The following is a 21488-nucleotide window of genomic DNA, read 5'->3' as shown; positions in this document are numbered from 1 at the left end:
TTTTTGTTAAATACTGATTTTATGCTAGTGAAACTAGTATTCGTGCCTTTAAAAGCTTCAGTGTTGCGAGCATTCCTATCGTTTTGTCGAGATGTTAAAGCATAAGTATTTTCTTTCTTTATACAGGGTGTTAGGTAAATGGGTATATATGAGCCGACACTAGCCCATGTTAACATGGTCATATAAATGGTATGGTGAAGTCAGAAATTTGATATCATTAATAGTTTGTCGGATACAGGAGTAAACTGGTATTTTGTCTTGTTAACAGTTGACAATATAGGACAAGGGTCCTTTGCGATGTTTAACAACACCTATGAACGTTTTATGAGCTATGAAAACGCGATCTTGATAGCAATTTTATTAGGTCATCATTTATTGGTATTAAATTAATAACTTTTATTCAGTTTTCAGGGCTAAGATAGGTAATGTTTTTTTGTTGATATTGCGCTTTAGAATTAATCGTTGGTTTTAAAACCTTATGTTATCTTATTAAAATTCAAAATATTGTGGCAACTGACGGTGGCATCAAATCTGCCACCAGCAATTAAATTCTTAACGGCGTCAACTAGCCGATTAATGACTTGTCTACCTTCTTCTTATTATGAGTAATACAAGATAGGCGTTTTACTATAGTCCTTGCTTGACAATTTTAAGTAGATAATGATAAAAAACTAAGGGTGGATTCGACCAAACAAGAGTAAATAAATCTCAGAATAAATCGTCACTATTAACATATTTGTACTGAAACTGTCAATGTGCCAGTTATACCAGGAGTTATTCTCGGATAAAAGTTTGGTCGAATCGGGCCTTAAGACAGATTAGTGATATTAACAAGGCTTCACTATAGCAATCAAAAACAGTCTTAAATAACTCTATTCGATATTGATGTTAGTCCACCCCATTTGTTTGCGATATTGAAAAGGTCTGTTGGCGCACGTAGGTAAATTAGAATTTTTTGTTTTTATTACTATCATGAAATTTTAATATGATGATGTGATATAATGATACGGTTGAGTAATTTAATTACATTGTAAAATAAGAGTGTAAAAAGAACGGTAAAATACAGGTTTATTATTATTTATAGTAGATTCATTTATTTTAAAAAAATATTAAAGACACGGCATGTAATGCAAGTTCCTGCAAATTTTAGATCAATATTGCGTTAGATTAACTGTGCAATTTGTATACAGGGTGTTTCTTGTAAGGTGTCAAGCCGAAGGCAGGTGATAGGTGAGGACTAGATCTATCGANAATGTTCAAAATGTCCGCCGCTGACCTGAATGCACATTCGACAACGACGCAAAACAATTATTCGTAAATTTACAAAAGCTTCTTGCATTCTAATATGGTTTTGTGCTTCAGTCAGCTTTGTCCGCAGTTCATCAATATTTTCATATTCCCTTTTGTATACCAGATGAAGAGCAAGAGCTTCCACGTTGTGGATAGAAAAATCTTTTCAGTTAGTGTCTCTAAATGTGTTCTACATAACGTAAACTTAGGGGATTGCAAATATTACTTAGTCCTAAGAAAGTCAAAAACATGTAACGGAATCTCCGACTTACCACTTTAGTGGAGCGATTACAGAAAATAATGGCCTATTAAGTACATGTTTTTTTGTGTTATTATGAAAGTTTAGAAAACTGCGCAGTTTTTAAAATTATTTTGGACCTATGGAAATTCTTTTTTTTTCTCATACATTTCAGTTGAAAATTTTAGAATGTTCTGCTAAAAGCATATTTTTTATGTTTCTAGCAAAAATTTTGTATTTTGCATCAAAGATAGGAAGGTGATTATTTTTTACAAATATCTGCAACTAATAGGGAATCTGTCAAAAAAAAGAAATCTGAGAAAAGTCAACCCAAAAAAAAGATAAAAAAAAATTAAGCCACTAGGTCATAAAATTTGAAAAAATCACAAAATTAACGATAACTTCTAAACTACGAAAAATCGTAGAACATACATGGGGGTGAAATCGATAGATCTAGTCCTCACCTATCACCTGCCTTCGGCTTGACACCTTACAAGAAACACCCTGTATACCTACTGAACTTGTCTATAGCACGTTTAATAATAAAAAGAATTACTTAACTAAAAATCTTGTTTTTATCATATAATGTTAAATCTTACAGATTTTTTGTATTACCACCGTTTAATGTTAGTTCCTATCTATTAATTTCTTTTCTGCTCAACCCAAAGGTAAACTGGTCGAGAATGCTTTAGTGCATGAAGTTCGCTTTATGTACAAAATTTGGCATTAAAGTTTTAAATAAATATATATAAGTAACGTTTAGATAGGTAATTTTAAATCTGAGTTACTTACGCATTCTAGGTGACCATGAAGTAAATGGGTTATTTGAATTATGACGAAGAGATGAGATGAATTTTGTTTTAAATTATTTTTTTTAATCGAGCGCTAAAGGGCTAAAGACATCACTCCGCCGATCATTATGCCTCTGCATGCTTCATATTATAAAAAAAAGTTGCGAAGTGACCACCCTCGTTCTTTTTTTAAAAATTGCCGCGTAATTTAAACAAATGAAAAGTGTTTTTAGTTAGCTACTCTGTGGTGTTTGCTGAAAAAAGTGAGTTCATTTGAAATTATTTTCGAGATTTTGTATTATTTTTGGTAGTTTTCGTTATGAATTATCGACAAAAATTTGTTTCCCATATGTTGTGGCATTTGATCTCAACTCAAGTAAACTCAACTCAAGATTTGGGCACCGTAGTAAATCCTAACCATGAAAACATGCCTCGACAGACTAAGATTTTCATCAGATAAAGGTAAGGTCAAAACAATCTTAATTTTTTTAAAGTACTAACTTGCTTAAAAGCTTCGACAGACAGCGGGGTGTTTTGCGACTTTTGCGATGCAGTTAAAATTGCTTTTGTGTCGTGTTTTTTAATACATTGTCGTAGTCACGACGACTCGTAGTTAATGTGTTTGACAATAACACTTCGGACACGATTATTAAGACGGGCTCTACATTTTTTTAAAATATTTGTAAAATTTTGATGGTTTAATTAATTAATAAATTACCGCTGTCTTAGGTATCAATGAACCTACCCTACTAAATCCAGTCCTACTTAATGACTATCATATCAACATAACTGGCGATGATTTGAGTGTAGACGATGTTTTCGACTCTATATCAACAAGTTAAAGTGTAAAATCGTTTGATTGACTACACAAGAGGTATTCTCAGATACTAATAATTGTCTCAGTTGATTGGCGCAACTCGTTTGGATGCGCGCGCGCTCCTCTGAAAGGAATCTCTATATAAATCGATGAACTGTGAAAACTAGTCTGTTGTGATGTGCATTAATTAAATGATTACCAAGATATCAATAACGGTAAGTCTTTACTTAGTTTTTAGGGTTTTAGATTTTTTTAAATGATCGTTTTTGTCTGTTTCATTTTTTCAGAAACGAATTTATACTTTTTCTTGATATGATAATAATTGTTTTGGTAATTTCTCTATGCGCAACTGAATTTGAAATAATGTACCTATGCATTGAAAAAATTGTCTAACCTACATTCCTACCTAGGTAGTTACTTTTTTCAGGTAGGTTCTTAGCCTCTACCTATTTATGCCTCTACCTAACTACATGGTTTGTTCTAAGTAAACGTGATTGATAACAATAATAATAAGACCGGTATTAAATTAAATGCTAATTCTCATACGACCACTAATTGATCAACGAGATGCATATGCGAGTTATGTAGAACATATTTATTAATAAGTCTCTACCTACTTTAGGTGCTTATAGCCATACAATAAACCTGCTACTTATCAAGAAATTACATAAATCTGAACTGAACTACCTAGTTTAAAAAATATTATTTAGTAGTTTTCTTGATCCCATCTGCCCATAAAACACTCGATACAAACAGAACAAATTCTTTTCTCTCGTTGTCATCATAATTGTTATTATTTAACAACACAAAATGTAGGTATAAAAACACGAATGACTTTCATTCAATGTGTTTTTAACTCGGATCATAGAAGGGAAGTTTTTAAATACCTACATTTGCATAGTGCATAGTTGCATAGTGCGTAGTCTGGTCCTTAATTATTTTATTGTCTTTTATATTTAATTAAATATTTTCAGTTTCAGCATGGTGCACCACAATATCCAAATTGGACTACAAAACGTGCTCAGTGACACGGTAAGTTGTCTACACTAATATTCGAGGAAAGATTTGATTGATAGTTTGTTTGTATTGAAGGCTCCGAACTTAATGGACCGATTTGAAAAATCTTTTACCATTCTAAGATGTTTTTATATGTCATTGTCACCATTAGAATCCTTTTTTGAACATAGGCGGTACAAAGTTCGCCAGGTCAGCTAGTAAAAAATAATAAGAATAATTGAGGTGAAGAATCCGCAATATTTTTGCTTGCCTCTCGTTAATCTTGTTATGGTACCTACATCGGCGGAGGATAAAAAATAGGTAAGTTTGCTCGAAGTAAGTAACGCGGGAAGAAATTGCTGGTTTACTCCGAAACGCTGTTTATGCAGTTTCGGCTCTATCTGTCACAGTCGCTCATGCTGGCATCTCGCTTTACGTGAGAGGGATGGTAACATTTGAAACTTCAGATAACGTTTTTCGGAGTAACCCCGCTGGATGCGGGCAGGATAGGACCGGTCGTTATGGAAATACTTGGGAGAGGCCTGTGTCCAGCAGTGGTTCTAATCTCAGGGTCTAGAATGCATAATTTGCGTCTAAATTTAAAATCCGTTGCATTTTCCACGACGCATTTTCCTTTCCGATCCCTTTCTTAGCATGGTCAATCTGAGCTACAGAATCCATACTTTGGAAGAAACAAGTGGATCTCCAGGAAATGACGAGTTTTTCTGAATTATCAATTGCAGTCTAAATACAGGTATCATTCGGTTTTTCGTATTTTTATTTTATTTTAACAGACGCGGGTATCTGTCCGGTATGCAAATGACCTGGTTGCCCTCGTTGACTCCTTTTTTTGAGAGTACCCGAATGTTATTCACGCTAATTTCTTATTATCTATGCATTACAGAGACAAAGTCAGTAACTCTTATGGAACATTGATCCTGAAGTAATATTGCTTTGAAGATCACCTTTAGAACTACAGAATGTTTTTTAGATGTCTTGCACTTCCATAGGTTTGTTTACTAGTATCTACAGTTATTTAGGAAAAGGGTTATAGGACAATTAGAAACTCATGGATAGGTATAGGCATAATAACACTATTTTCTTAAGACGCAGCAGTATTAAACATGTTCCATATCTAAAATAGGGAAATACTTAATGAGATTAATAAGTTTCCATTTCAAGCTAACCTATAGCTAATATTAGGGTTTACTTCCAACTGCGCGATGACATCCCTGAGACCCTGACACTGCTCCCTTTCTAGAGCAAGTTTAAATGAAAGAAGACTTCAAGAAGAATGAATGGTATGAAGTCCCGTGCATAAAACTACTAAGAACAACATCTCTTGGCAAATAAAGACGCTAATTTTAGTTGCAAACTTCAAGCCTGTTCCCTGCAAAGTACATTAAACCTTATTTCGATACGGCTAAAAAGGATTGATAAAATAATGCATTTTATGCAACTGTAATCTTTTATGGGAAAATGCAATCAAAGCCTGCAAGGTAAGATTCTTTTTGGATTGATGGACGAGATTAGAACCAACTTCACGTTTCGATTTTGATTTGCAAGCGAATTTAAGTCTTGTGAGTAAGTATTATGCACTGTACGATATTTTCTGTGTATTATTTTGTGGTTATGTTCCTAAAAAGACCTGAAATTTTAAGGATTTGTTGTGAATTACTTAATAGGTGCCTATGGATAAACGCAAATGTTCATACACCGTTGTGGATAGTGTGGTAAAGTAACTAACTTGCTTCTTTAATTGAAAACATGAACAATACTTACCTATTACCTACACACATTACATAATAAGTGGTTTACGACCTGTGTTTTATGTCGCTTACCTACATGTTTAAAAAAATTAAAATGTAGCCTATTGGAAACGTGTGTTCTGCATGAAAATAGTAATGTTTGATTAGTAAAACTTCTATGGTAATAAGTATAACCTAAACATCTCTCTCGAAACTATGCCGTGATCGTTACTACCGACCTTCTAACAATGAACTATGTAGGTAGGTAGGTAGGTACTAAGTATGTCTGTGTTACGTTTTCGCGGCTAGAATTTCCTAGAAAAACTGCTGAACCAATTTTAATGTGTGTGAAGCTGGTTAAATAACATATCTAACCATCATTCACCATACTCGTAATTATTTATCACCACAATGTGATGGATTTAACTTGACTGTTTACAAAAACTTTTAGCACTCCGAGACTACCGGGTTAGTACGAGGCCAAGGACAAGGGTTTATTGCAAGAACCAATAGTTTGTGAATGTGACAAACTTGTTAAATAGGTTAAGGTTTCAAATAAAAACATTGACAGTATTAGGTATTTTTATTTTGTTGCAGCCTACTTTTTAGGTACCTAATTACTATTACCAATTAATTTCAAAGCATACATTGTATAAGGCTAATTATTATGGTGCAATTTTCTCATTATTAAGTAAGCTAATGTTACTAAGGCCCGGTTACTAAGTTTTTATAGTAGGTAAGCTAAGGGCCAGTTTCACCACATGTACCTAGCTAAAGTTATTGATAGCTCGAAACAAATCTTTCAGATATCATGTTTCACAGATCTCTGATAAAGATACCTAGCACAAAATTTAGGTTTTTGGGGATTTAATGTCATTTGCGAACAACGCTGAATGAATCATCGTAATTATTTCTTGCAAGAAAGAAAGATAATTTCATTTCGTTTGTTCCCGTTGAGTCACGCCATTTTGTGTAACACTGTTTTATCCATTCATTTATCGGTACTGTCTCTGCTGCAACTCTAGAACCAATTTTAATGTAACCCTGTTAAACCCGAGTTAGATTTTATCGTAGTAGTTAAGTGCATTTAGTTTATTTCTGTTTCACAGAACCCTGACGAAGAAGGGAAACAAAATGGCGCCGCCGTTCGGGAAGGAAACGTCACTTATGGCATCGATGACATTCCACCATGGTACCTGTGCATCTTCATGGCTTTACAGGTAATAAAGGGCTAAGATATTTTGTAAATTATAAATGACTTGAAAAAATCGAACTTCCTAAGGCGGGAGTCGAACCCACGACCTTTCGCTTGCCGGGCGACTGGTCTTCCATCTGAGCTACTTAGACACTGCAATAAGATATTTTGCTGATCAGTTCATTATTTATCTCATTATGGTATGTTTAAAACGTATTTGAACGAGTGGTAAAGGTAGTCAAAGGGGCTAAGGGTTATTTATTCTGTGCTAATGGGCAGAACTGCCATCCTACTGGAAATTGAAATTTCCCGGATTTGCCCTAGTTTGGAAGACATCCGGGAGTCTCCCGGAAAAGGTTTTAATGAGAGGAAATGAAATTATGACTTGAAAGAGATGCAAAAATGTAAACAAATGTTTTAAAAAATATTATAATGCAAACAATGACTGAATTTTCAGTTGTAATATTACAAAGGTGAATGGAAAGAAACTTTTCACCCCAAATGATAGTTGGTTTTTAGGGTTCGTCCCATCGTGTGGGGTATCGTTGAATAGGTCTTTTAAAATGGCTTAGGGGTTTCTAAGACAATTTTTCCATTTAGGGATCTGTTTGCAAATCATTAAATTTTAAAGTGCCAATTTTTGTTCGAGTAGGGCGTCCACCCCCTCTAAAAACTAAATTGTTCCCTTGAAAAATCTGGAAAAATTCGTAATTTTGCTGCTTTTCATGAACTTTCAAGGAAAATTATAACGGTTAAGATACATCAGTTAGTTTAAGAGTATTATAATAATAGTCATTTGACTAATGTATTATACAATTTCTTAACCAGTAAAAAATCCTTCGAAGAAAATATGAAAAGTTACTTTAGATTAAGTAATTGCTTGCTTCTGAAATATATTGTGGTAACGATGGACAACTACGGAACCCTACACTGCGCGTGGCACGACACGCACTTGGCCATTTTTTTTTGTATTAGCAAGTTCAGTAAAGCCTCAACCCTGTGTTGTGAAATCCCTGGGAGTGTACACTATTATCATGTATCACTTTCACTGTCTCTAATTGAAGTGATGGTATTGCCCACAGCACTACCTGACGATGATTGGAGCCATCGTGGCCATCCCGTTCATTTTATGCCCGGCGCTTTGCATGCAGGAGACAGACCCTGACCGCTCCAACATCATCTCCACCATGATCTTCGTCACTGGTGAGTTGATATCTACTTATAGGTATGTCTATATTAGGTACCTGCCAAATCATACGCCTGGGTCGCCGCACGCGCACCTACAAGCGTAAAAATAATTCTTTTTTTTGCTCTTTATGTTGATTTGTATTGTAATATCTTTGATACCAAATATATTTTTTTCTTTCTTTCTTTCTAAAGTGGGTTACATGTCAAGAAAATCTTGGTGGTTTTAGTGGGGAAGTAAAAAAATATCGATACATCGCATCTCGTTTGTGGCCAATGTCAATTTTTGACTGTGACCAACTTTTTTTTCTGACTATACAGGGCTTTGACTATAATGATAGATTGGGAATAGAACTGGTAAATAGATACTCAGAAAGTCGGCTTCTTACTTTTGCATTAATACAGTATGTAGGCCTAGTTTATACTCAATCTACTGCAAGTCGCGAAAGAAGTTTCTGATTTTAATTAACTGCATTTACCTCTACTGAGGTACAAATTAACTTTTAGATACCTTATTAATCTAGCTTCTTACTTTGCGAACCAAGCAATGCAAATACCTCTAAGTAAGTTACGAACGTTTCTCAGATCATGAATCGGTAATGAAAACCTTCCACTGGGTTCGTACTTCGTGCAAGCGTATTTATTACTTTACTTTATAGCAGTGCTATGAGTCTAAAATATCTAGAAAATCTAGATTAAAATCCAGTTTGTTATCTGATATTGTCTTGGTAGTACTTAGTAATGGAATAAATCGTAATCCGAACTTTTATTATACATAATATAGGTCAATAAGGAAGGATGACAGCTCATTTGGTTGCAAAATAGTACATAACAAACACTACATACGTCACTGTGTTGTTTGCAATCTTCATTTATCACCGTATGATTATAACAATAACTTGTCAGACTTTATATGCCGCTACCGCCGCAGTTAGACAGGGCTTAATAGTTGTGTCACATTAACATTCCCAATTTGTCTTTCCTAGGAGTTGAACCCAGGACGTTACAATGGAAAAATCAGTTGACCACTAAGGTTATGTCATCATCATCATCATCAACAGCCCTTTACAGTCCACTACTGGACTATGAGCCTCCTCCACTATAGTGGAGGGTTTTGCCATAATCCCCACGCTTGGCAGGCGGGTTGGAGATCGCAGTTTGAAAGATTGATGTTTGTCAGAGAGCGCTGCTACCCGTTCTCTGTTTGATGTGTAGTCCCTAAGTCGCCTCTTACGACACCCGCGGGAAGAGTAGGGGTTGGTGACAAATGTATTCTACTCTATGTTATGTATTCTGTATGTATCTAAGGTTATGTATTCGAATAATACTTATAAACATGGCTGTGTTACCTACAATACAATAAACAGTAACTGTAAAAGAAAATTAAATCGTAAATAATTTTACTATCAACCGTCGTCTTACCTTGTAGTAAGCTAGTAAAATATAATTTAAGTCGATAACTTTAAAAAGATTTAATTAAAAATATTACGTGGCTACTGAATGAACTATTAAAACTTCTCTTCATTATTTAAAGAGTCTGTTCTAATAGTCAGCGCCGCGTGTGGCCTGAAGGCCGCTCGCTGCGAATACTCCCATTTTGAAAACTTTGCCTTTCGTTTATTTCAGGCGCTAGGAACTTTATAAAATAAATGCTTTACTTTCAGGAAGCATTTATGCACTTTTAAAAGCTTTACCATGGACCTTTTTTGCTACTTAAGTTTTTAACTTTGCCCTATAACAGAAGTAAAACATTTGAATTTTATAAAATAGTTTTCGTATAATTTAATACAGGGTACTGTAAAGTAGGTGCACTTACTCTCGTAGTAGCATCATAAAGAGTTACTTTTTAAATAACCGACGAATCGAGTTACAATTTTTGTAAAAAAATACTCATTCAATCAATCAATCACATAAGTTTTAATAAAACAAAGTAACTAATTAATACACAAATATTTAAACAAATAATGTTTACTAAGTTTATAATATGTAATTACTTAAATAATTATATGTTTTTTATTGAATGGATCAATCCCAAAGTAAATTATAATAGGTTTGTAATAGAATGTAAAAATAAATGAATCACTGAATCATAAGTAAACATTGTTATCGTTCCGTCATCCGTAATATCTCGTTAGCCAATATTAAAACAGAAACAAAAATGTAACGGTGTGGAGGTGCTGGGATTTGAACCCAGGACTTTCAGCATGCGAAGCAGACACTCTACCACTGAGTTACACCCCCGATGAAGGATCCGACGAAAATTGCGTACAGTTTGTACTAAATTCTGTGCCATTGCAATGCATTATTTATTAGTCTACCCACATAACTTTCACTGCCCTTGCAATGAAGGTTGCAATCAGTTTGTATACCAAATTGAACTATCACAACACAACTCATAATTAATTTTGTTATTGTGATAGCATGTTACTCGGTTACCTACTCGTTGGTAGGAATTTTCGTAAGAAAATAATTTCGTTGTGAACACGAAAGGAAATCGTTTATAAATGTCACTAATTATCTGCCTACACACGCACTACATACATTCACGTTTTTTATTAAAAGTTATTCACTGATTGAACCCTGTACAAAAGGCGAACTTAATGCCTTAAGACATTATCTTTTAGTAAATATTTTTCTCCGTAAATTACCAAATATTTATATTTAATTTACCTACTTTATTTATCTTAGTATGACCACAGAATAATAATAAGTACCTACTACGTACAGAAGTTTTACTTAGTGAAGGTATTTAAAAAAATGTATGCTCAATGTCATTAACAATATGGTGTAATTTAGCCTGTCTCAAGAGTCAAGCACCATTTTGTTGACAAACTTCAGTGATCGGCACTGCGTTGAAGCTATAGGGCTGACTTCGGTAAAATGATGTGACGTGAGGTGCCAAACTGCGGAAAATGGCGGAGGAAATACATGATTTAGCATGAATTATCATGAATAATATTAACTACTTATTTACCTCTCAGTTTCTTGAGGCAACTTAAAAAAGTACATTCTGTGTTTTTATTATTATTTAGGCAGTTAAATACTGCACAGTATTTAGTACACCGTTTTCNTTACCTCTCAGTTTCTTGAGGCAACTTAAAAAAGTACATTCTGTGTTTTTATTATTATTTAGGCAGTTAAATACTGCACAGTATTTAGTACACCGTTTTCTTTATTTTCTTCCATCATACACAAGAATACGCGTGCGTGAGTCAATGTTCGCTCGTATGTGAGGCCTTGTCGAATAGTATCCTGTAGGTGGGCCATCGTGCGTGTTTTGTTTTCGATGTAAACTCGCGGAGATGAACAGGCCTGGTATGACTAAATCCACAGAATCATTAAGGTACTTACTCATTGTTGTCGTGCGATAGTGTTTCCTATTGTCATCACAAAAATATATTTAGATAACACTTTATGAAATCCAGGCCTCATAACCTGGCTGCAAGCGACCTTCGGCTGCCGGCTGCCCATAGTCCAAGGCGGGACCATCTCGTTCCTAGTACCAACCCTGGCCATCCTGGGGCTCCCAGCGTGGCAATGTCCTGAAGCAAGCGAGTTGGGGGCGATGACGGAGGAGCAGCGGCGCCTGGTGTGGACCAGTCGCATGTGCGAGCTGTCTGGAGCGATAGCCGTGTCTGCTGTGCTGCAGTTGGTCTTTGGTGAGTGTTATTATAGGCGTCATAACCTAGCTGTAAGCGACTTTAGGCTCCCAGCTGGTTATCTTGTTCCTGGAGCCGACGCTGGCCATCCTGGGGCTGCCAGCATGGCAGTGTCCTGAAGCAAGCGAGTTGGGGGCCATGACGGAGGAGCAGCGCTGCCTGGTGTGGACCAGTCGCATGTGCGAGCTGTCAGGAGCGATAGCCGTGTCTGTTGTGCTGCAGTTGGTCTTTGGTAAGTGTTATTACAGGCTTAAAATCTAGCTGTAAGCGACTTTAGGCTCCCAGCTGGTTATCTTGTTCCTGGAGCCGACGCTGGCCATCTTAGGGCTGCCAGTGTGGCAGTGTCCTGAAGCAAGCGAGTTGGGGGCCATGACGGAGGAGCAGCGCCGCCTAGTATGGACCAGTCGCATGTGCGAGCTGTCGGGAGCTATAGCCGTGTCTGCGGTGCTGCAGTTGGTCTTTGGTAAGTGGTATTACAGGCCTCAGAACCTGATTGCTAGTGACTTTCAGCTCTCAGTTGGCTATCTTGTTCCTGGAGCCGACGCTGGCCATCCTGGGGCTGCCAGCGTGGCAATGTCCTGAAGCTAGCGAGTTGGGGGCCATGACGGAGGAGCAGCGCCACCTGGTGTGGACCAGTCGCATGTGCGAGCTGTCCGGAGCTATAGCCGTGTCTGCGGTGCTGCAGTTGGTGTTTGGTAAGTGTTATTACAGGCTTAAAATCTAGCTGTAAGCGACTTTAGGCTCCCAGCTGGATATCTTGCTCCTGGTGCCGACCCTGGCCATACTAGTTCTCCCAGCGTGGCAGTGTCCTGAAGCAAGCGAGTTGGGGGCCATGACAGAGGACCAGCGACGACTAGTGTGGACCAGTCGCATGTGCGAGCTGTCTGGAGCTATAGCCGTGTCTGCTGTGCTGCAGTTGGTCTTTGGTGAGTGTTATTATAGGCGTCATAACCTAGCTGTAAGCGACTTTAGGCTCCCAGCTGGTTTTCTTGTTCCTGGAGCCGACGCTGGCCATCCTGGGGCTGCCAGCATGGCAGTGTCCTGAAGCAAGCGAGTTGGGGGCCATGACAGAGGAGCAGCGCCGCCTGGTGTGGACCAGTCGCATGTGCGAGCTGACGGGAGCGATAGCCGTGTCTGCGGTGCTGCAGTTGGTCTTTAGTAAGTGTTATTACAGGCTTATAATCTAGCTGTCTGTAAGCGACTTTAGGCTCCCAGCTGGTTATCTTGTTCCTGGATCCGATGCTGGCCATCCTAGGGCCTGCCACAGTGTTTTCAAATAATTCCATATTACGAACTCACTACAACGGCCCTTTTTTATGATGTTTGAATTGATTAGGAGAATAAAGAGAACGATTAACTAGAACATTAGTACTAATAAATAATTATTGTATTACCAATAACTCCCAGCTAGTAAATGTAGCAAATATCAGCGTTCAAAAATGTCGTGAGTGCGAAGTGCGAACTTGTAACTTCGTAATGAGGGTTTTCGCGTATGAAAGACCCGCTAGTCCCGCCAGGACGTGGATGTGGGGTCTGACTGCTGCGTGATTGGTGGATTTTGACATATCTGTCAATGTCATGTCAAAAATAACCAATCATGCAGCATTTGGACCTCGCGTCTACGTATTGCCACCTGGCGGATTTTTCATACGCGAAAACCCTCATTATACAAGTCTTAAGGATCAGAGGTGAGAGTGCTTTTTAAAAGTAATGTACGGCACCAGCAGATATCGATTTATTACATAACCGAAACCAATAATTCCACAAATCAATTTAACGCAATAAAGAAATATGCCTATGGCAGAAATAATGATCTAGGTCACAAATATCACAGTCCCTGAACCGAGAGAACGTCCGTCACAGCCAAGCACTCGAGCAAAGTGTCGCGGTGCGCCGGCGGCCAGTTTCTCGTGCCTTCCCACTCTAACACAGNAGATAGCTAGTTCACAAACCATCAATTTTGAAACTTACTAAAGATTTACTTATATTACAAAATTCTAAAGAACCACACCCTGTGCACAAGAACCTAGACTGATGGCAGGAGTATTATCAGGCAGGCCTTCATAAAATCTGGAATCAGTGAGATTATGAGATCCGAGATCATGTCAGTGTCTATATCTGTTAATACATTAAAACAATACCAACCATGTATTGTAGCATGGACTAAGTATGCACAAGAATTATGGCTATCAACAAATAAGCCAAGCTTTCCAGATGTTATTACTTATTTAACTAAAAANTCGGACACTAGTCGCGGTGCGCCGGCGGCCAGTTTCTCGTGCCTTCCCACTCTAACACAGAATCGAACGATATGACGTCACGCTGACGTAGCGGGTGTTATTTCTAAGACAAGTGTCCTTTCCTTTTAAGGATACTTCGGCATCTTCGGCCAACTACTGCGGTTCGTGACACCTCTCACGATCGCTCCAACTGTGGCCCTCGTGGGACTCACGCTGTTCGACCACGCCGCTGAGGCCGCGTCCCAGCAGTGGGGTATCGCAGCTGGGTAAGTAATACCCAGCATAATTACGCACATCGGCAAGTTGGAATCGTAGGACAAATACAACACCAGCCGATATGTTGTCCCGAAATGGTAAGGCATGCTACTTTGGGACGTATGTGCCCTGAAAAGGGCCTCATACTAATAAAGAAGTTGAATTTGATGTCTGAATTTATAGCTTAATTGCGGAATTTATACCAGACGAAAAGTTCATGTTTTTATTTGACAATCCTGGACAATCCGAACTGAATAATGGATATAGTCACACTAGAGTCACTTATAAATTGATTTCTCATCTCACCATTTTGTAAGTCCATGGGACATCAACCCTAGACCCCATTCTAAGGAGACAACTAACGTGCTAAATGAATTCTTTGGTTCTCCTTACATAGAGCCACTGAATAAATAAATTAACACTGACGAAAGACCATACCTAACTTACCTAGAACTTTCAGAACCTAATCATAACTTGGATAGAAATAATTTTTCAGCGCCCATTTTCATATTTCCCTTACATAAATACTTGACCGTTTACGAGCAAGTTTGCGTCGCGTGCGCTCCGGCCAATTAAAATGTTTACATCCACGTTCCGAATTTAGCCAGAGGTCACGTGTCACGTGGCAGTTTCTATTTATAGCCATCTGAATTCATAATTAACTGGCAGTGAAAAAAATGGACTGCAGTTAGATAAGAATTCCAATTAAAAAAGTAATTCCAAATTGGAACACTTTTCATGATACTGGCTATTTATAGACACACAGCCATTTATTTAAGAAGAAAAAAATATCTTTACATTCTTTCTTAGGTTAATCGCCGACGGCCAAACTGTTAATAGGCAGTGACATTTCATTTGTTTTTTGTTTGGCAATTAAGATGCAAAGAAAACATTTTTTTACATTCTTTCTTCGATTAATCGCCTACGGCCAAACTTTTATTTGTGACATTTCATTTGTTTCTTTTTTAATTAAGATGCAAACTGCTTTTATTTTGGTTGCCCATTTTCCATCTGAATTACTTTTTCCAGTATTATCTACTCATTATTTGAATGCTGTCCTTTTTCGATTTGGAATTTGCGAAAGTTTAGGCATGTTTGGTTGGAATCCGGGCCAATTTGAAAGTAGATCCGTAAGTTCGCCCGGAGTCCGGACTTGGGTCGAAATCCTTCGTAACACAATAGACCTGTTTTGGACACTGCTCGCTCCCGCCATCATGAATCATGCTACATCTCTTGGGTGCCATTGTACTTAATTAACGACGGGCTTTTATGTACAGTTAATGAAGAATTCATCAAATGTACAGAATCATGTACCAGTACATGTATATCACTACATTTAATAAAACAAAGTCGCTTCGCTGTCTGTCCCTATGTACGAGATCTTTAAAACTTCGCAACGGATTTTGATGCGGTTTTTTAATAGATAGAGTGATTCAAGAGGAAGGTTTTTTAAGTATAATTACATTGTACCTGGGGCGGACAATAAACATAATTGTGACTACGTGAATCTACTTCACCTTTTGTAACTCATAAATAGGATTTTATTTATTTATTTATACTTCAATGCCAAAAATATTAACATTAGGCGAACTTAATGCCATAAGGCATTCTCATCCAGTTTACCTTTGGGTTATACAGAAAAAGTAGTTTGGCGGTATAACAAAAAAAATTAAATAAAACAAAGCGACAAGGCAAAACAAATATGCTACATATACACATACATAAATAATATATAAAATATATAATAAATAAATACATACTAATGATAGATATAATGATGGTGATGATGATTTTGATTAATCTAGGCTACTTTTTGTCGCGATTTCATAAAGTAGCAATAATAATTTCTCATATTGCTGATACTAATGCAAACCAATTAGTACTTAGGTACCTACTTTAGCGACGATAAAAAAGGGGACGCCTTCGCGTTGAAGACTATGTGACACCCACGCTAACGTAACTGCGTACCAAAGCCAGTGTTTTATTAAACTTTGAACTGCAAATGTATTAAGGTTCAGCCAAACCAACGCGATCACTACGCGATCAGCCGGCGTGCAGCGATGGCGATCAATGCATTTAATGCGGGTTTTAGAATCGCGCTGACCGCTCGCTGATCGTCGGCGCTGACAGATCAATATGTATGTAATTGAAGGGAACGTTCCTGAGTGACGCTGATCGCCCGGCGCCGACCCTTCATACAATTTGGCTGTCAGCGCAGACGGTCAGCTTACGTCAGCTTGACTCTAAAACCAGCCTAAGTCTGGTCGCCATCGCTGCACGCGGCTGATCGCGTGTGATCGCGTGTGATCGCGTTGGTTTGGCCGAACCTTTATGTAGCTCGGTGCTAGTAGCTGCAGCGGTAAGGTCAGAGTTGAACGGCCGCGCGTATCGATCACCCTGATAACGCCCTGCCCTATTTAAATAACCTACATCATGCAATACCTAGGGCCTGATTTAAACACTAGAACAGACTAAGTTTCAAAGGAAAAATTGAGAAAGAAATATTACCTACATTAAAATAGCATCTTCTAACAATCAACACTATCATAATTTCCTCCACAAAACGTCTACTGCTAAACATACAATAGTACTTCTGATTTTCTTGCGCTGCTTCTTCTTAGCACTGGCCCGTTTATTGTCCCGAAGCAGTGGTAGGGTTATTACAGAGTCCAAGAGCAGCGATGCTTTGTGACAGGCTACTCGTGCATATGTCGCAGGCAAATTGTATGATTCCGCATTCTTACAAACGGCGTCGTCAGTTTACAAACGCTCGCTGTTCTATGAAATGCCGAAGGCAAATTGGCGACTCGTTCAATTGATAAAATTTCGACTATGATTGTTGCAATAGGGTGACCATCATAAAACATATGTTGGACAAATCAGACTTAATTTCAGAAATCAGGTAGGTATCTATTCAGGTAAGACAAACCTAAAATACTAGCTACTCCTAAAGTAATTAAAATATTTTCGTAATAAAAACAACACTAAACTAATTTAAACTATTGACGTACGTAGGTACATAAAACTATGACATAAAATAAGTTTCGATAGTCAGTCCTTTAATTAAGTCTTACTTTTTAATTATACCTAGAAGAAGTCTAGAAGACAACGCAATATTTTTTTAAACCAATCATATTCCGCAGCAGTCCTCCACCAGTCCGAGCACCAGATTCCATTGTCACCTTAGCGTTTTTTACGTGCCGGATAACCTCAAAAACTATTTCATTTTTCCATAGCTTTTTCACTGCTCCTATTTGTGAATCGTAAAATATTTTTAATTCACTAAGTATAATAAATGTCTTTTTTTGTGAAAAGTCCTTTAATTACGTAAAATTTGTACTGTTTTCTGTATCACAACACCACGACTCGACGCCATTTTTCTTGTTTTGATTAGCAGCGCCTCGCGTGGTAAGAAAAAGAACTAAATAATTCAATTTGCCGCGGCATTTTGTAAACAGCAATTGAATTGGCTATCAAATGTTTTGGCATATTATAAAGTGCCCAGGCAATTTACATTTTGCCTTCGGCATTTCATAGAGCAGCGAGCGTTTGTGAACTGACGACGCCGTTTGTAAAATGCGGAATCATACAATTTGCCTGCGACACATACACCGGATTTAAAATGTATCTATTTGTATATTTATCCGTTGGGTATTCACGATAGCATAGTATTTGGGTCCTCTTTGAAAAATGTTTTCAATACTGCCCAGTTCTGGATTTGGAGTCTAAAAAATTGTTGCGAGTTTTATCCTGAACGCGGTAAAACAATTTAAACCTAGATCTAAGTCCTGTGTTATGAAATGACAATCAAGTTTCTACATTCATGAACAGATTCAGGTCTATAGTGGAAAATTGCATTAAGACTAGGCTTAAGTTTCAATTTAGTTTTGAGCTTTGTTTCATACTACTAAGCTTTGGTGGTCTTTCACTGTTTTTCATAGAATTTTATTTATTACATCATGTTGCTAACAATCATTCTCAAAAATGTTCATAACAAAGATTTTAAAAAACTTTTAATCTTACGCAATCCATTGAGTTTTCTAGAAAATAATATTCAAAAATAATCACAAACTTCTACTTCTAATACCTATACTTCACAATAAATTACCTATAAGTTTGGAGTTGTGTTTCATCATACAAAAGATAAAATATCAGACACAGCATACATTCGTGGACATGATAATAAAGAACGAATCCTTGAATCACAGTAACATGACGCGGGTGCCTGAAGGGAATCCCGTAATTCTTTAGAAATCCCTGCGGCCTGGCGTGATCCCTTGAAGTCGGGGGCCGGTGTTGATGGATATCCGAGAAAATTAGCTATTACTAGAGAATTCGTTTCCGTGGACATCAGAATTTTACCCAAAGGCTAAAGGGTCTAACTACTCCAACTAGAGCAGTATGACAGTATGAAATTTTCAATATATCGCCGTAGTCTAGCACCATTGTGCAAGTTGTGCAATCCTTAGTCCAATTATTGTGTGTGTTGTTCTGGAAAAGTGTCCAGACACTTTTATACAGGGTGTTAGGTAAATGGGTATATGACACTATAAACATAAACATAGGCTAGTGTCGGCTCATATACCCATTTACCTAACACCCTGTATAGACGCAGCATACAAATTGATGATACTCGTAATTATTTCTTATTCAAACATTATTATCGCTCGAATCATATTCTTTTGCTTGAAAAAATTGCAAATTGAAATCGATTACGCTCCGGAGGAGCTCCGGAGGTTAAGGGGTCCCTTGTGTTTTTAATGGGTTTGTCTTTCCTACCAAGGGTTTCCCAATCCTTTATGGTGTCCCGAAAAATCTCCGTTACTCATACAGTCAGTACAAGGGTAGAAAAATAATTATTTGGACAAAATACTTACGTATAGTTCTGTAGAATGACTCCCTGGTTAAAATAAAGCGCAGCGCTACAATATTCATAATTCAATTAAATCCGAAAGCCGCTAAATTGGCTCAAGCTCAAAACTGTTCAAGTCCAGAATCCAGATTTCTCTTAAGGCTGCATTTTAAAGCCTTCAGCGTCTGCGGCGTTAATGAACACGCTCGGATTAGTCCCAAATGCTTCTTTTTATGAGTGAATGNATTCCCCGTGTTTTGACTAACTCCTTAAGCACATTATTGTCACTTGGCTCAGAGAGAGCAAGTTTAAACGGTGACTTTTCTGATGTCATTATGGTGATTTGTGGAAACACTTACGGTTTAATCCTGGTGTGTAGGCGGATGCTAGATGCCGTAGCACAGATTGAATGGATGAATGCAAGCACTGGAATGAGAAATTAAGCACAGTATCAACACAAGAGAAGCTGGGGAGGCAGGTTAGGGAAAGAATGGCTGGCCGTACCGAAATGCGCTTTGTAGTTTGTAGACCTGCTGCAGACTTTCACGACGTCTTAACCGGGTGCCTTTCCTCAGTCTTCGTCCTCTATGCACGTTTTGGATGGCTTTTCTTCACCTTGCGATGTGTGAAGTTGCACGAAGTCCAAGGGTCGCCGAGCCTTTTCTGTAGTTAATTCGGCCGCGAAGGAACACAATGTTGCTGCGATGCTCGTAACTCGAAGAGGCGTGTTGATATGTTGCGAATTGAAATGCTTTTTCTTCATAAAATTGCGTATATTCTCAGTTTCAGTTAATTTAAAGCGTTAAGTCGTTACAAGTATTTGAAAGCGAATCGTATTATATAATGCATTGACAAAAACATATTTAAAATTAGTGGGGCGGCTCAGTGGCGCCACTTCAAATTAGTCTATGATGCTAATAATGCTATGGTTATGACACCGACATAAAATAATGTTACCGTTAACTACTAGACAGTGAATGTAAAATGTTTTACGATAAATGAGATGCATATCTACGAGACTAGACGCATTTCTGTGCTTTGTCTTACACTAATTTTCAAATGTACTTAGCGTAGGTAGTGATTAATTAAAATGTCGAATTTTTGTAGCGTTCGCTGACGAAACTAAATATGGATATTCTAAAAATTTTGTAAGACACTCATGGTCATTAACCGACCTGAAATTAATATAATTCTTGAGTAAGATAAATACAAATGTTTTTGTGTTAGACATCATCAAGAAATTGTATCAAAAAGTTAGAGAATCTATTTACAGAAATAATCCTCTTCGAAGGCTTTCTTTCTTGGAAGCGCTTTTATTAAGGTAATACTTTTCGATGATTTATTTTCCTAATTGCTATCTCATAATTCAGTTGCTTTATATGGTCCTTTTTAGGGTTCCGTAGTCCTGACAAGGAACCCTTATAGTTTCGATATGTCTAGTCTGTCTGTCTGTCTGTCCGAGGTTTTGCTTGGAAACTATTGGCACTAGGGAGCTGTAATTTTGTGGAGGTACGTATATTAATCACGCCGACAAAACAGTAAAATAAAATTTTGAAAAAAATATTACATACAGCCGCATTGTGTATTCATATGCACCATCTAACGTACGACAAAATTACTGATGGAAATAAAAGACAACTAGAGTTCAGTACATTGTGTGAGTAGGTAAGTATATTGTACCTACTCCAGATTGTCTAGCATAATGGCAATAATTTTCTATGAAAAAACAAGCAAAGCTGTCTCGGGGTCGAGTTTTCGTAGATTCGACGCTGTTTCCAACAATGGCTTCCGCAGAATACTTACCAGCATAATGTTCTGTGTTCTACCTCAGATTATGATACATGCTGAGTTGGTTGCCATTTTGGTTCTAATAAACTGTGTAATTTATGTTATTAAACAAGTTTTCTTTCGGGTTACGGACTTACGACACGGGGTCTCACTTAGTGCTGTAGGTAGTCTAGCATTACTAGTCAATATTCTTGACAGAACAAGCAAAGCTTTAGAACTTGCTGCATAAAACTCTGGAACATTCTGCACAAGTTATAACAACGGCGTATAACCCTCCCGGTTACGATTACTAGGTCTCATTTAACACTGGAAATATTAGACCACCAGCAAGAGCTCAGTACCTTTTTTTATACAGGACAAGGCAGGTATTTGACCGCAATCGCACCTGGTATTAAGTGAGATGCAGTCAATGCATACCCTGTAACTGCCTATTC

General features: G+C 37.6%; 1 protein-coding gene and 1 non-coding gene across 3 annotated transcripts in view; one reads left to right on the top strand and one right to left on the bottom strand.

Annotated features, from left to right (window-relative positions):
- Positions 1–3211: 3211 nt before the first annotated feature.
- Positions 3212–21488, top strand: part of LOC114351018 (solute carrier family 23 member 2) — a 31701-nt gene continuing 13424 nt past the window's right edge. The window contains exons 1-6 of one of the 2 annotated variants that reach the window (XM_028302054.1): positions 3212–3351; positions 4111–4168; positions 6990–7100; positions 8158–8278; positions 11686–11919; positions 14290–14425. In XM_028302054.1, the coding sequence (XP_028157855.1) occupies positions 4118–4168; positions 6990–7100; positions 8158–8278; positions 11686–11919; positions 14290–14425 (653 nt within the window). In that variant the 5' untranslated portion in view covers positions 3212–3351; positions 4111–4117. Of the gene's footprint in view, positions 3352–4110; positions 4169–5728; positions 5866–6989; positions 7101–8157; positions 8279–11685; positions 11920–14289; positions 14426–21488 lie in introns of those variants that run through there. The other variant, XM_028302055.1, reaches the window with a different exon arrangement.
- On the bottom strand, positions 10430–10501 carry TRNAA-CGC (transfer RNA alanine (anticodon CGC)). The gene has a single exon. It is a non-coding gene; the product is annotated as a tRNA-Ala (tRNA).

Source organism: Ostrinia furnacalis, unplaced genomic scaffold, assembly GCF_004193835.3.
Source record: "Ostrinia furnacalis isolate ACB-3 unplaced genomic scaffold, ASM419383v2 OfSCF1066, whole genome shotgun sequence".
NCBI classification, from domain to species: domain Eukaryota; kingdom Metazoa; phylum Arthropoda; class Insecta; order Lepidoptera; family Crambidae; genus Ostrinia; species Ostrinia furnacalis.
Note: the sequence above shows the minus strand (reverse complement) of the source record. Positions and strands in the feature narration are given on the sequence as shown.